General features: G+C 39.8%; 2 protein-coding genes across 2 annotated transcripts in view; both read left to right on the forward strand.

Moving 5' to 3' along the window:
* LOC106956698 (protocadherin alpha-10-like) overlaps positions 1 to 4401 on the forward strand; it is a 9438-nt gene extending 5037 nt beyond the window's left edge. Inside the window, exons 2-4 of the mRNA XM_015047700.1 lie at positions 1228 to 1343; positions 2772 to 3522; positions 4384 to 4401. Of these exons, the coding sequence (XP_014903186.1) occupies positions 1228 to 1343; positions 2772 to 3522; positions 4384 to 4401 (885 nt within the window). The remainder of the gene's footprint in view (positions 1 to 1227; positions 1344 to 2771; positions 3523 to 4383) is intronic.
* LOC106956704 (protocadherin alpha-2-like) lies at positions 4150 to 6880 on the forward strand. Its single transcript, XM_015047706.1, is given in 1 exon segment — positions 4150 to 6880. A coding segment is annotated over 1 exon segment (2445 nt). The 5' UTR covers positions 4150 to 4416; the 3' UTR covers positions 6862 to 6880.
* Positions 6881 to 11016: the final 4136 nt, after the last annotated feature.

Genomic DNA, 11016 nt, shown 5'->3' on the forward strand with positions numbered 1-11016 from the left:
CAGACACACTGAAGAGTGACGTAGTGGTTTTCCCCGCACCATTTCCTCCAGTAGATGCTGAACTGATCAGTATTAACGGAACAGACACTTTTACCAGGACTCAGACTTTACCAAACAAAGAGAAGGTAAGTAGTGCACACGTGTTGAGTCAATTTTAATTTTGCTTAAAAGCAATGTGTTAAAAAAAAAAATCAGCTACAAGACCAAACTGTCCAGACGATTATTGGAGCTGTGGTTTGAGTATTTCCTTTGATAAGGCAATAATTTAGATTCACTCAACAAATTAATAACATGTCAATGATACTCACCGTTTTACCATATTGAGGAAGTTTTAAAGTCATCCACAATTGCTTCATTCTTTATGTTTTTATTAATGTTTAAATTAAATTAATGGTGAAGTTTCAGGAAGCCTTTATTTAGCCAGAGTTTCAGAAACTCTATATTTAAAAAAAAACAACAAAACAACAGATTATATATATATATATATATATATATATATATATATATATATATATATATATATATATATATATATATATATATTGTTTTCATTTTGTCTGTTATAAATCAAAGTAATTAAGTGGCAGAAAGACGCTGGAATTCTGTCCATGCGCTGTCCATGGTTCTGACAGTTGTTTGCCTCTTCGCTGCAGTTTGTGTTGAGAGTGAAGAGCTGTTCTTGGTGCTGACGCTGTGTCGTTCAACTTAGTACGCTGAGTGCGATTTCTTTTCTTTTTTTAACCAGTGACTTGTTTGTGTTTTTGGCTTTTAAATTACCTAACTTACTAATTTAGCATTTTTATAAAAGTACCTCTATTCCAACAGAAGATATTTTGCTGCGCAGTTGCCCAAACAAATTGTTGTACAGTTGTTGTACAACTGTTGTACATTAGTTTGTTGTACAGTTAAGTAATCACAAGGTGTCGCAAGAGACCGTGCAACAAAAGCTGTTTTAATATGATGGAAACTCCTCCCATATTCAAGACAAAGCTACGACGTCATCATCGGGAGCTGCTTTGTGAAAACGCCTCGCAGATGAGCGAGAACCGTAGCGAGTGAGGATCTTTTGCAAGAATGGATATATGGAAGAAAAACATGCTTTTTTAAGCACTAAAGCAGAACGTGTGGGGATTCTTTTGAAAAGCGATGGCGGCTCGGACACGATGGGATAACATGTGGATCCTGATTTTCACCCTTTTTTGTTTCTGTGACCGGTCCGTGGCTCAGATATCATATACCATTTCCGAGGAGGTGGACAAAGGCAGAGTGGTTGGAAACGTTGCGAAGGACTTAAACCTCAGTGTGCAGCAGCTGCAGAACATGGACCTCCAAATGGCATCTGGGTACAAAAAACGGTATTTCGACATAAATCGTGAATCCGGAGCAATATTCGTCTGCGAAAGGATAGACCGGGAGGAGCTCTGTCCGAATCTGGCAAAATGTTTTTTAAACATCGAGGCCATATTGAGCAACCCTCGCAGCCTCCACCGAATCGAGGTCTTGATAAATGATATTAATGACAACGCTCCCTTTTTTCTCGAGGAAGCGATTACAGTTGATATATCTGAAGCTTCGCATGTTGGGGAGAGACATCCGCTCCCAGTGGCTCATGATGCGGATGTGGGAACTAATTCGGTGAAGACGTACAAGCTAAACACAAATGAGTATTTCTCATTAGATATACAAAGCGCTGGTGACCAGAGTGCATCTGCTGAATTAGTACTGCAAAAAGCATTAGATAGAGAAAAAGAGCCCGTGATCGAGCTGATTCTGACTGCAGTCGATGGCGGAAAACCCCCTAGAGCAGGAACTTTACAGATAAAAGTGAATGTTTTGGACGTAAACGACAATTCGCCCGTATTTAGTAAGCCTCTTTACAAAGTACAAGTGACTGAGAATGCAAATGTGGGCACAACTTTATTAACACTGAGTGCCACTGATTTAGACGAGGGTGTCAATGGTCAGATCGTTTATTCCTTTACAGAGGGGGCGCGATTAAATCCAGAAGAAATATTTTCCCTTAATAACAACAGCGGAGAGATTATAGTTAAAGGCAACATTGATTATGAGGAAAACCGAGCATTTGAAATTCGTGTTCAAGCACGAGACAAAGGCAGTCCTCCACGCAGTGCGCATAGCAAAGTTTTAGTCGAAGTGATTGATGTTAATGACAACGCTCCAGAAATATTGGTGTCATCCCTTATGAGCCCAATAAAGGAAGACGCTGAAATAGCCACGGCTGTTGCGATGGTGACGGTGACTGATAGAGACAGAGGCAACAATGGTCAAATAAATTGTAAGATAACAGGTTCTGTTCCATTTAAATTAAAATCTAATTATAAAAATTACTATTCTTTGTTGGTCGATGGACCACTCGACAGAGAAAATATTTCCAAATATAATATATCAATTGAAGCAACAGATGAGGGATCACCTGAGCTCTCGACAGCAGCTGTAATTGCGCTTGAGGTTTCTGATGTAAACGACAATCCTCCTCGATTCCCTGATTCTCTAATAAACGTGTTTGTAAAAGAGAACATCCAAACTGGAACAACGATTCACAGGCTAACTACGTTTGATTCAGATTCAGATGAAAATGCTAAATCAACGTACAGCTTACTTAATTCTCCGAAAAATACGCAGATTAGTTCGATGATCACAGTTAGCTCAAATACAGGAGATATTATAAATCTGCAGTCGTTTAACTACGAGGAGTTAAAAACGTTTCAGTTTAATGTTCAGGCTACAGATTCTGGTGTTCCTCCGCTCAGCAGCAACGTGACTGTTAATGTTTTAATCCTCGATGAAAATGATAATAATCCAACCATTTTAGCTCCTTATTCTGAGCACGGCTCTGTTAACAGTGAGACCATCCCTTATTCTGCTGAAGCTGGATACTTTGTAGCAAAGATCAGGGCTGTGGACGCAGATTCTGGATACAATGCGCTGCTTTCTTATCACCTGTCTGAGCCAAAAGGAAACAACCTGTTCAGGATCGGAACCAGCACCGGAGAAATCAGGACTAAGAGGAGAATGAGCGACAATGACCTGAAAACTCACTCCGTGGTGGTGCTGGTTTCTGATAACGGAGAACCTTCTCTGTCAGCCACTGTTTCTATTGATGTGATGGTAGTTGAAACCACAGCTGATGTCCAGACTCAGTTCAGACATGTACCTATAAAGGAGGACAACTTCTCTGATTTGAACTTGTATCTGCTGATCGCCATCGTGTCAGTGTCTGTGATTTTTCTGCTGAGTCTCATCAGTTTAATAGCTGTCAGATGCCACAGGACAGACAGTGATTTCAGCAGGTACAGCGCCCCCATGATCACCACCCACCCTGACGGGAGCTGGTCTTACTCTAAAGCTACTCGGCAGTGTGACGTGTGTTTCAGCTCAGACACACTGAAGAGTGACGTAGTGGTTTTCCCCGCCCCGTTTCCATCTGTAGATGCTGAACTGATCAGTATAAATGGGAGTGATACGTTTACCAGAACTCAGACTTTACCAAACAAAGATAAGGTGAGTTATCTTCAAAACTATACATTTTTTTAAATGGTAAAAGTCGATTTTCTTGCTGCAACTTCCATCGGATGTAATATTTTCATATGTCTAAAATTTGAAACGTATACTGGTTTTCTATTTTCCTAATAAGCTGACAAACATCGATAAGAAATGTTCATCATCAGTCAATTTACAATAAATTCACCTTTAAATGAAAGTGAAATCTGCCATAGTTGTGACTTTACCTTTTTGACTAGTTCGTTTGTGGTCCACCAATCGTCGCAAACGGCGCTAGCCATGGTGCTGTAATACAATGTGAATATGACTACTGGTTAAATTATTTATAAAAATAACTACAAAGAGCTGTATTAACTATTATTATTATTATTATTATTATTATTATTATTATTACTTCTACTAGTAGTCGTAGCATTTCTCTCCAGCCATTTCATCTATTTGTGCTTTTCTTCTAAAGCGGTCACTATATTTTAGGCTTTTCACACTGTGTGGTTGAAGGTTATACTTATCAACTCACGTAAATCTTACTAGGCTGACCGGAAGCTATATTTTCTTGATGTTTCTTCGGTAAAAAAAAAAAACAAAAAAAAAAAAAAAAAAACACCTGACTGATTTTACCAGGGTTTTCATTATTATTGTTAATCTATGAAAGTCTGTATATCGGACACAAGATGTCACCCGAGACCATGCATTCCCTCATGCTCGTCTAATAATTTGAAACTCCTCCTTTGACTGGATTTTGAACCACTCAGTACTTGGTGTTGGTTTGGATTTGCAAACGTCGTTGTGGGGAGAGATGGTCTCGAGACTCGGAGATGTTGGACGTATTTTTTGTTCTTTTTTGCCGTTTTTTAAATAAAGGAGTTTAGTTTGGATTGACCATTTTGTACAACAATGGATCGGAAACAGAAAAGAGATGCCGAATGGATGCTGCTCGCCATTTATCTTTGTTTATTTGATTGCTCCTCCGCTCAGATTTCCTACTCGGTCTCCGAGGAGGTGGACAAAGGGACAGTGGTCGGGAATATTGCTAAGGATTTTCACGTCAGCGCACAGCAACTGGAGGAAAGAGGATTTCGAATTGTATCTGGACATAGTAAGACGTATTTTGAAGCTAATTTAAAAACAGGAGCGTTATTTGTAAGCGACAGGATCGACCGCGAAGAGCTTTGTCCTAATACACCCAAGTGTCCCTTAAACATACAGGGAATCCTTAGCAATCCCATGAACATATATCGCATTGAAGTAAACATCCTGGATATTAATGATAACGCACCCGCATTCGCAGAGAAAATCCATGTGTTTAATATCTCTGAATCATCCTCGACGGGGGAAAGATATCCTCTCCCAGCGGCTCACGACGCAGATACTGACATTAATTCAGTCAAAACCTTTAAAATTAGTCCAAATGAGTATTTTTCGATAGATGTCAGCAGCAGTCGCGACAGCGTGTCTGCCGAGTTGGTTCTGCAAAAAGCTTTAGACAGAGAAAAGCAATCCACAATGAAACTGACCCTGACAGCCGTGGACGGAGGAAAACCTTTGAAGTCTGGCAGCATGCAAATTCTCGTAAACGTGATAGATGCCAATGATAATTCACCTTTGTTCAGTAATTCGCTTTATAAAGTAAGTGTCAGCGAAAACATACCGGTGGGTACAACAATATTAAAATTAAATGCAACTGATTTAGACGAGGGTCCGAATGCAGACGTCACATATTTTTTAATGGGAGGCGGAACGGTAGACTCTTCTAAGAAATTCAGTGTTATTCCGGACAGCGGTGAAATTATTGTGAAAGCTGATTTGGATTACGAGGAAAGTAATGTATATGAATTAAGAGTGCGCGCAACAGATCAAGGCGCATCCCCCAGGAGTGGTTACGCTAAGGTGTTGCTCGAGGTTGTTGATATTAATGATAATGCACCAGAAATCTCGATAACGTCCATGATGAGTACTGTGCAGGAAGATGCGGCGATTGGAACAGTCATTGCTTTGGTAACAGTGAGCGATAAGGACGGAGGACCGAATGGCCTCACCAGTTGTAAAATCCAAGACTCCGTCCCATTTAAATTAACGTCAAACTACAAGAACTATTATTCATTATTAATTGACGGTCCTCTTGACAGGGAGACAGTATCCGTTCATAATTTGACTATTACTGCTCTAGATGAAGGAAGCCCACCGCTCACTAGTACTGCTGTAGTCAAAGTGTATATTTCTGACGTCAATGACAATGCACCTAGATTTCCAGAAGGTGATATAAATGTGTATCTGAAAGAGAACAGTAAAGTTGGACAAATAATCACAAAGGCCACAGCACAGGATGCGGATGCAAACGAAAATGCTAAAATTACTTATTCTTTAGTTGATAAAAATCCTGCGAAAACACCACTTTCAGCTACTTTGCATATAAACGGAGAAACGGGTGAAATTAGTGCGTTACAATCTTTCAACTATGAGGAGTTGAAAACATTACAATTTAAAGTTCAGGCTACAGACTCTGGTGTTCCTCCGCTCAGCAGCAACGTGACTGTTAATGTTTTAATTCTCGACGAAAATGATAATAATCCAACGATTTTAGCTCCTTATTCTGAGCACGGCTCTGTTAACAGTGAGACCATCCCTTATTCTGCTGAAGCGGGATACTTTGTAGCAAAGATCAGGGCTGTGGACGCAGATTCTGGATACAATGCGCTGCTTTCTTATCACCTGTCTGAGCCCAAAGGAAACAACTTGTTCAGGATCGGAACCAGCACCGGAGAAATCAGGACTAAGAGGAGAATGAGCGACAATGACCTGAAAACTCATTCATTGTTGATATTAGTTTCTGATAACGGAGAACCTTCTCTGTCAGCCACTGTTTCTATTGATGTGATGGTTGTTGAAACCACAGCTGATGTCCAGACTCAGTTCAGACATGTGCCTATGAAGGAGGACAACTTCTCTGATTTGAACTTGTTTCTACCGATCGCCATCGTGTCAGTGTCTGTGATCTTTCTGCTGAGTCTCATCAGTTTAATAGCTGTCAAATGTCACAGGACAGACAGTGATTTCAGCAGGTACAGCGCTCCCATGATCACCACCCACCCTGACGGGAGCTAGGCTTACTCTAAAGCTACTCAGCAGTATGACGTGTGTTTCAGCTCAGACACACTGAAGAGTGACGTAGTGGTTTTCCCCGCCCCGTTTCCACCTGTAGATGCTGAACTGATCAGTATTAACGGGAGTGATACTTTTACCAGAACTCAGACTTTACCAAACACAGAAAAGGTAGGCTTTTGCTTTTTAACATGTTTGTGCTTTTCTTTTCTAACTTCAAACTTTCCGTTTTCTCTCTAATATATATTCAAGCAACAACAGCGAGCTTTTTCTTTACTTTCAGATACATGTGCTCCTGAATTTTTGCTTAAATAAGTACATGAATGAAATGAACAGGTCAGATCAAGTTAATATATACTTCCAGTACAGCAATAATTTGGATTATTTAGCTTGTTGCTGGACCACCAACATTTTGTGATGCTAAGTTGTGTTGAGCACTTTTTGTCGCTTTTTTTTTTTTTTTTTTTTTGGTGTTTATAATAAGGGTCCAATCTAGTTGCGAAATTTTCTGCACTTTAATGTGAATTCAGTGAGTGGATGTTTACTGCTGGTGCTCAGTGTTCCTTTTGTTGATGTTCGTTACTGACTAATCGTAAGTAATTAGCTTCATTTTTGTGCGACATTGGTATGTAGATCGTTGCCATTAGCATGCTGCACTTTGCTGCCTTTTCATCAATGCAAATATACTGTGTAATTTGTCATGTGTTTCAGTTTTTTTTACAGATGCATTAGTGTGCTCTTATTAGTAACTATTTTGACTTTTTATGTGATCATCTGAAAATAAGGTGACTCCAGAGAATATCCATGAGTGTATGAACCTCTCCATGGTACTGAAAACAGTCACCTATTTCAAATCAAACATGGAAACTACGAAACCTGATCATTTTAGATTGATATGGTAGATTGGTCAAATATTTTGTTAAAAAAATGAAGCATGCTTTTACTATTTCATAACATTGAGTTTGTTTCTTCTTATAATGCATCGGAGATATTTATCTGTTGCTTCAATACAATGTGATTAGAAAAGTCCGCAGAATGACAAGATTTAAAGGGTAATTATTTTCCGTTAAATTTTAAAGTACTCAAAGCGTCGGGAAGAGCCTGAATTAAAATGTATGATTAGTCTACTCATGTCTACTTCAAACTCCCACAAGATGTCGCTGGAGACCGTCGGTACATTTTTTTACAGCCCGTGTAAACTCCACCTTTGCACGGCGGAGCGAAAACACCAATTGGTTATGCGTTTGCAGAGACTGTCCATTGTGCCGTGGTAAAAGAAAAAAAAAGTTGCTGTTGATGATGGTATTTCTACTGACGAGGGAGATATATAAAACATACTGGATCAACTGGGATACAAGGAATTATGCGTTCATTGTTCAGGATGGGGAACGAGAAATGCTCCTGGATATGTTGGATTGTGCTGCTTTGTCTTTGTGAATGCGGTGCTTCGCATTTATCTTACTCCATTTCCGAGGAGGTGAACAAAGGGACCTTGCTGGCCAATATCGCAAAGGATCTGAACGTAGATGTGCAAGAACTGGAGGACCGAGATTTGAGCATTCTTTCGAGTAACAGTAAGAAATATTTTGACGTAAATTTAGGGACCGGAGATATATTTGTTAACGACAGGATCGACAGAGAGGAGATATGTCCGAACACCGAACGATGCTCTCTACGAATACAGGCAGTTTTGTTGAACCCGATGGTTGTACACCGCATTGAAGTGAACGTTTTAGATATTAATGACAACTCGCCCGACTTTAACGAGCATTTGTATTTTCTGAACATCTCTGAATCCGTGTCACCGGGAGAGCGCTTTCTTCTGCCAGTCGCAGAAGATGCAGACATGGGGAACTACGCAGTGAAAAGCTACAAGCTGGATAAGAACGAACATTTTTCACTCGATGTTCAAAGCACCGGTGAAGATGGTTTATCTGCTGAGCTTGTGCTTGAGAAAGCTTTAGATCGGGAGAAACAGCCAGAGCTTAAACTCATCCTGACCGCTGTGGATGGAGGAATACCAGGGAGATCTGGCACATTACAGATACATGTAAATGTAATAGATGCTAATGACAACACGCCGATGTTCAGTAAATCTCTTTATAAAGTACGTGTAAATGAAGACACAGCAACGGGGACTGTATTGATAAAATTAAATGCCACTGATTTAGACGAAGGCATGAATGGTAAGATCGTGTATTCTTTTCTAAGACGAGGTAATTCTGACCTAACTAAAGTATTCGGTATGGATTCTGAAACTGGAACAGTTACTTTGAAGAGTAGCGTTGATTTTGAGAAAACGCCTGCTTATGAGCTGAGAGTGCAAGCAAAGGATCAGGGAGCCTCCTCTCGTAGTGCGCATGCTAAATTACTAATAGAGGTGATAGATATTAATGACAATGCTCCAGAAATATTAGTGACATCATTAGTGACACCAATAAGAGAGGACGCAAAATTAGGAGCGATAGTTGCTTTAATAACAGTGGTCGATAAAGACGGCGGGAACAACGGTTTAACTAAATGCAGCGTGGTTGGATCTGTTCATTTTAAGCTAAAGTCCAATTACAAAAATGACTATTCGTTAATAGTTGACGGACAGCTGGACAGAGAAAATATTTCTGCTCATAATATCACCATAATAGCAACAGATGAGGGAAGTCCGCCTTTGTCCAGTATGAAAATCGTTACAGTCAGTGTCGCTGATGTCAATGACAATCCTCCTCGATTTGTGGAGCCAGTGCTTCACATTTATGTCATAGAAAACACCCCGATTGGTTCAACACTTTATACAGTGAAAGCAGTTGATTCTGATCTATATGACAATGCGAAGGTTACCTACAAATTGTTACCAGTGTCATCTAATGATATTCCAATATCTTCTCTTTTAAACATCAACTCAGACACTGGCGATATAATCTGTTTACAGTCTTTTAACCACGAAGAGTTAAAAACATTTAAGTTTAAGGTTCAGGCCACAGATTCTGGTGTTCCTCCACTCAGCAGCAACGTTACAGTAAATGTTTTAATCCTGGATGAAAATGATAATAATCCAACTATTTTAGCTCCTTATTCTGAGCACGGCTCTGTTAACAGTGAGACCATCCCTTATTCTGCTGAAGCGGGATACTTTGTAGCAAAGATCAGGGCTGTGGACGCAGATTCTGGATACAATGCGCTGCTTTCTTATCACCTGTCTGAGCCCAAAGGAAACAACCTGTTCAGAATCGGAACCAGCACTGGAGAAATCAGGACTAAGAGGAGAATGAGCGACAATGACCTGAAAACTCATCCACTGGTGGTGTTAGTTTCTGATAATGGAGAACCTTCTCTGTCAGCCACTATTTCTATTGACGTGATGGTGGTTGAAACCACAGCTGACGTCCAGACTCAGTTCAGACATTTGCCTATAAAGGAGNGCAACTTCTCTGATTTGAACTTGTATCTACTGATCGCCATCGTGTCAGTGTCTGTGATCTTTCTACTGAGTCTCATCAGTTTAATAGCTGTCAGATGCCACAGGACAGACAGTGATTTCAGCAGGTACAGCGCTCCCATGATCACCACCCACCCTGACGGGAGCTGGTCTTACTCTAAAGCTACTCAGCAGTATGACGTGTGTTTCAGCTCAGACACACTGAAGAGTGACGTAGTGGTTTTCCCCGCCCCGTTTCCTCCTGTAGATGCTGAACTGATCAGTATTAACGGGAGTGATACTTTTACCAGAACTCAGACTTTACCAAACACAGAAAAGGTAAGCGATATATTGTGTCATACTATAATATGTATTCAAAAGTTAGTATGATTTATGTTGTAAGTCGTTTTATCGCTACACATCTAATGGTTTTATGTTTTTTTTTTCTTTTTAACTTTAATCTTTGAATCAAAATTACTATTATATAGTTTCTTGACAAATTTCATGGTTTTTAGCTATCATTTTTGCTTTATTGAAAAGTGCCTTTTTCAACTGGGTTGAAGCATAAGGCCAAAATTCTTTAACTATTATAATGTTGACACTTGTAAAACTCCATTTCTTTTTCAGTAAATAACTGTTCACTTGTCTGTTATGTCCTGCCCAAATCTCAATATCGTTATTTGTAAAGCCTCGCCGTAAACCTGCTTCCTTCAATAAATGTTTTGGTTTCAGGTTCAAACTGATTATTTACCACATGATGTCGCTGGAGACCGCGGATTTCAGTGTGATTATATATTTGAAAACTCCTCCTTCTTTCAAGACAGAAAAAAAATATATTTTGGCCATCAGCACGCCGTGTACAGGGCTTGTTAGTCGTGCAACAATCGCTTGGAGAAGCGGAATAGATTGCCGTCAGCACCGTTCCTCTGAACTACAACATGTTTACTCCGAATAGATGATTACTTCGCTTGATTTGTCTTTTA

Source organism: Poecilia latipinna, unplaced genomic scaffold (assembly GCF_001443285.1).
Source record: "Poecilia latipinna isolate Pla-1442-1.1 unplaced genomic scaffold, P_latipinna-1.0 Scaffold840, whole genome shotgun sequence".
In the NCBI taxonomy this organism is placed as follows: domain Eukaryota; kingdom Metazoa; phylum Chordata; class Actinopteri; order Cyprinodontiformes; family Poeciliidae; genus Poecilia; species Poecilia latipinna.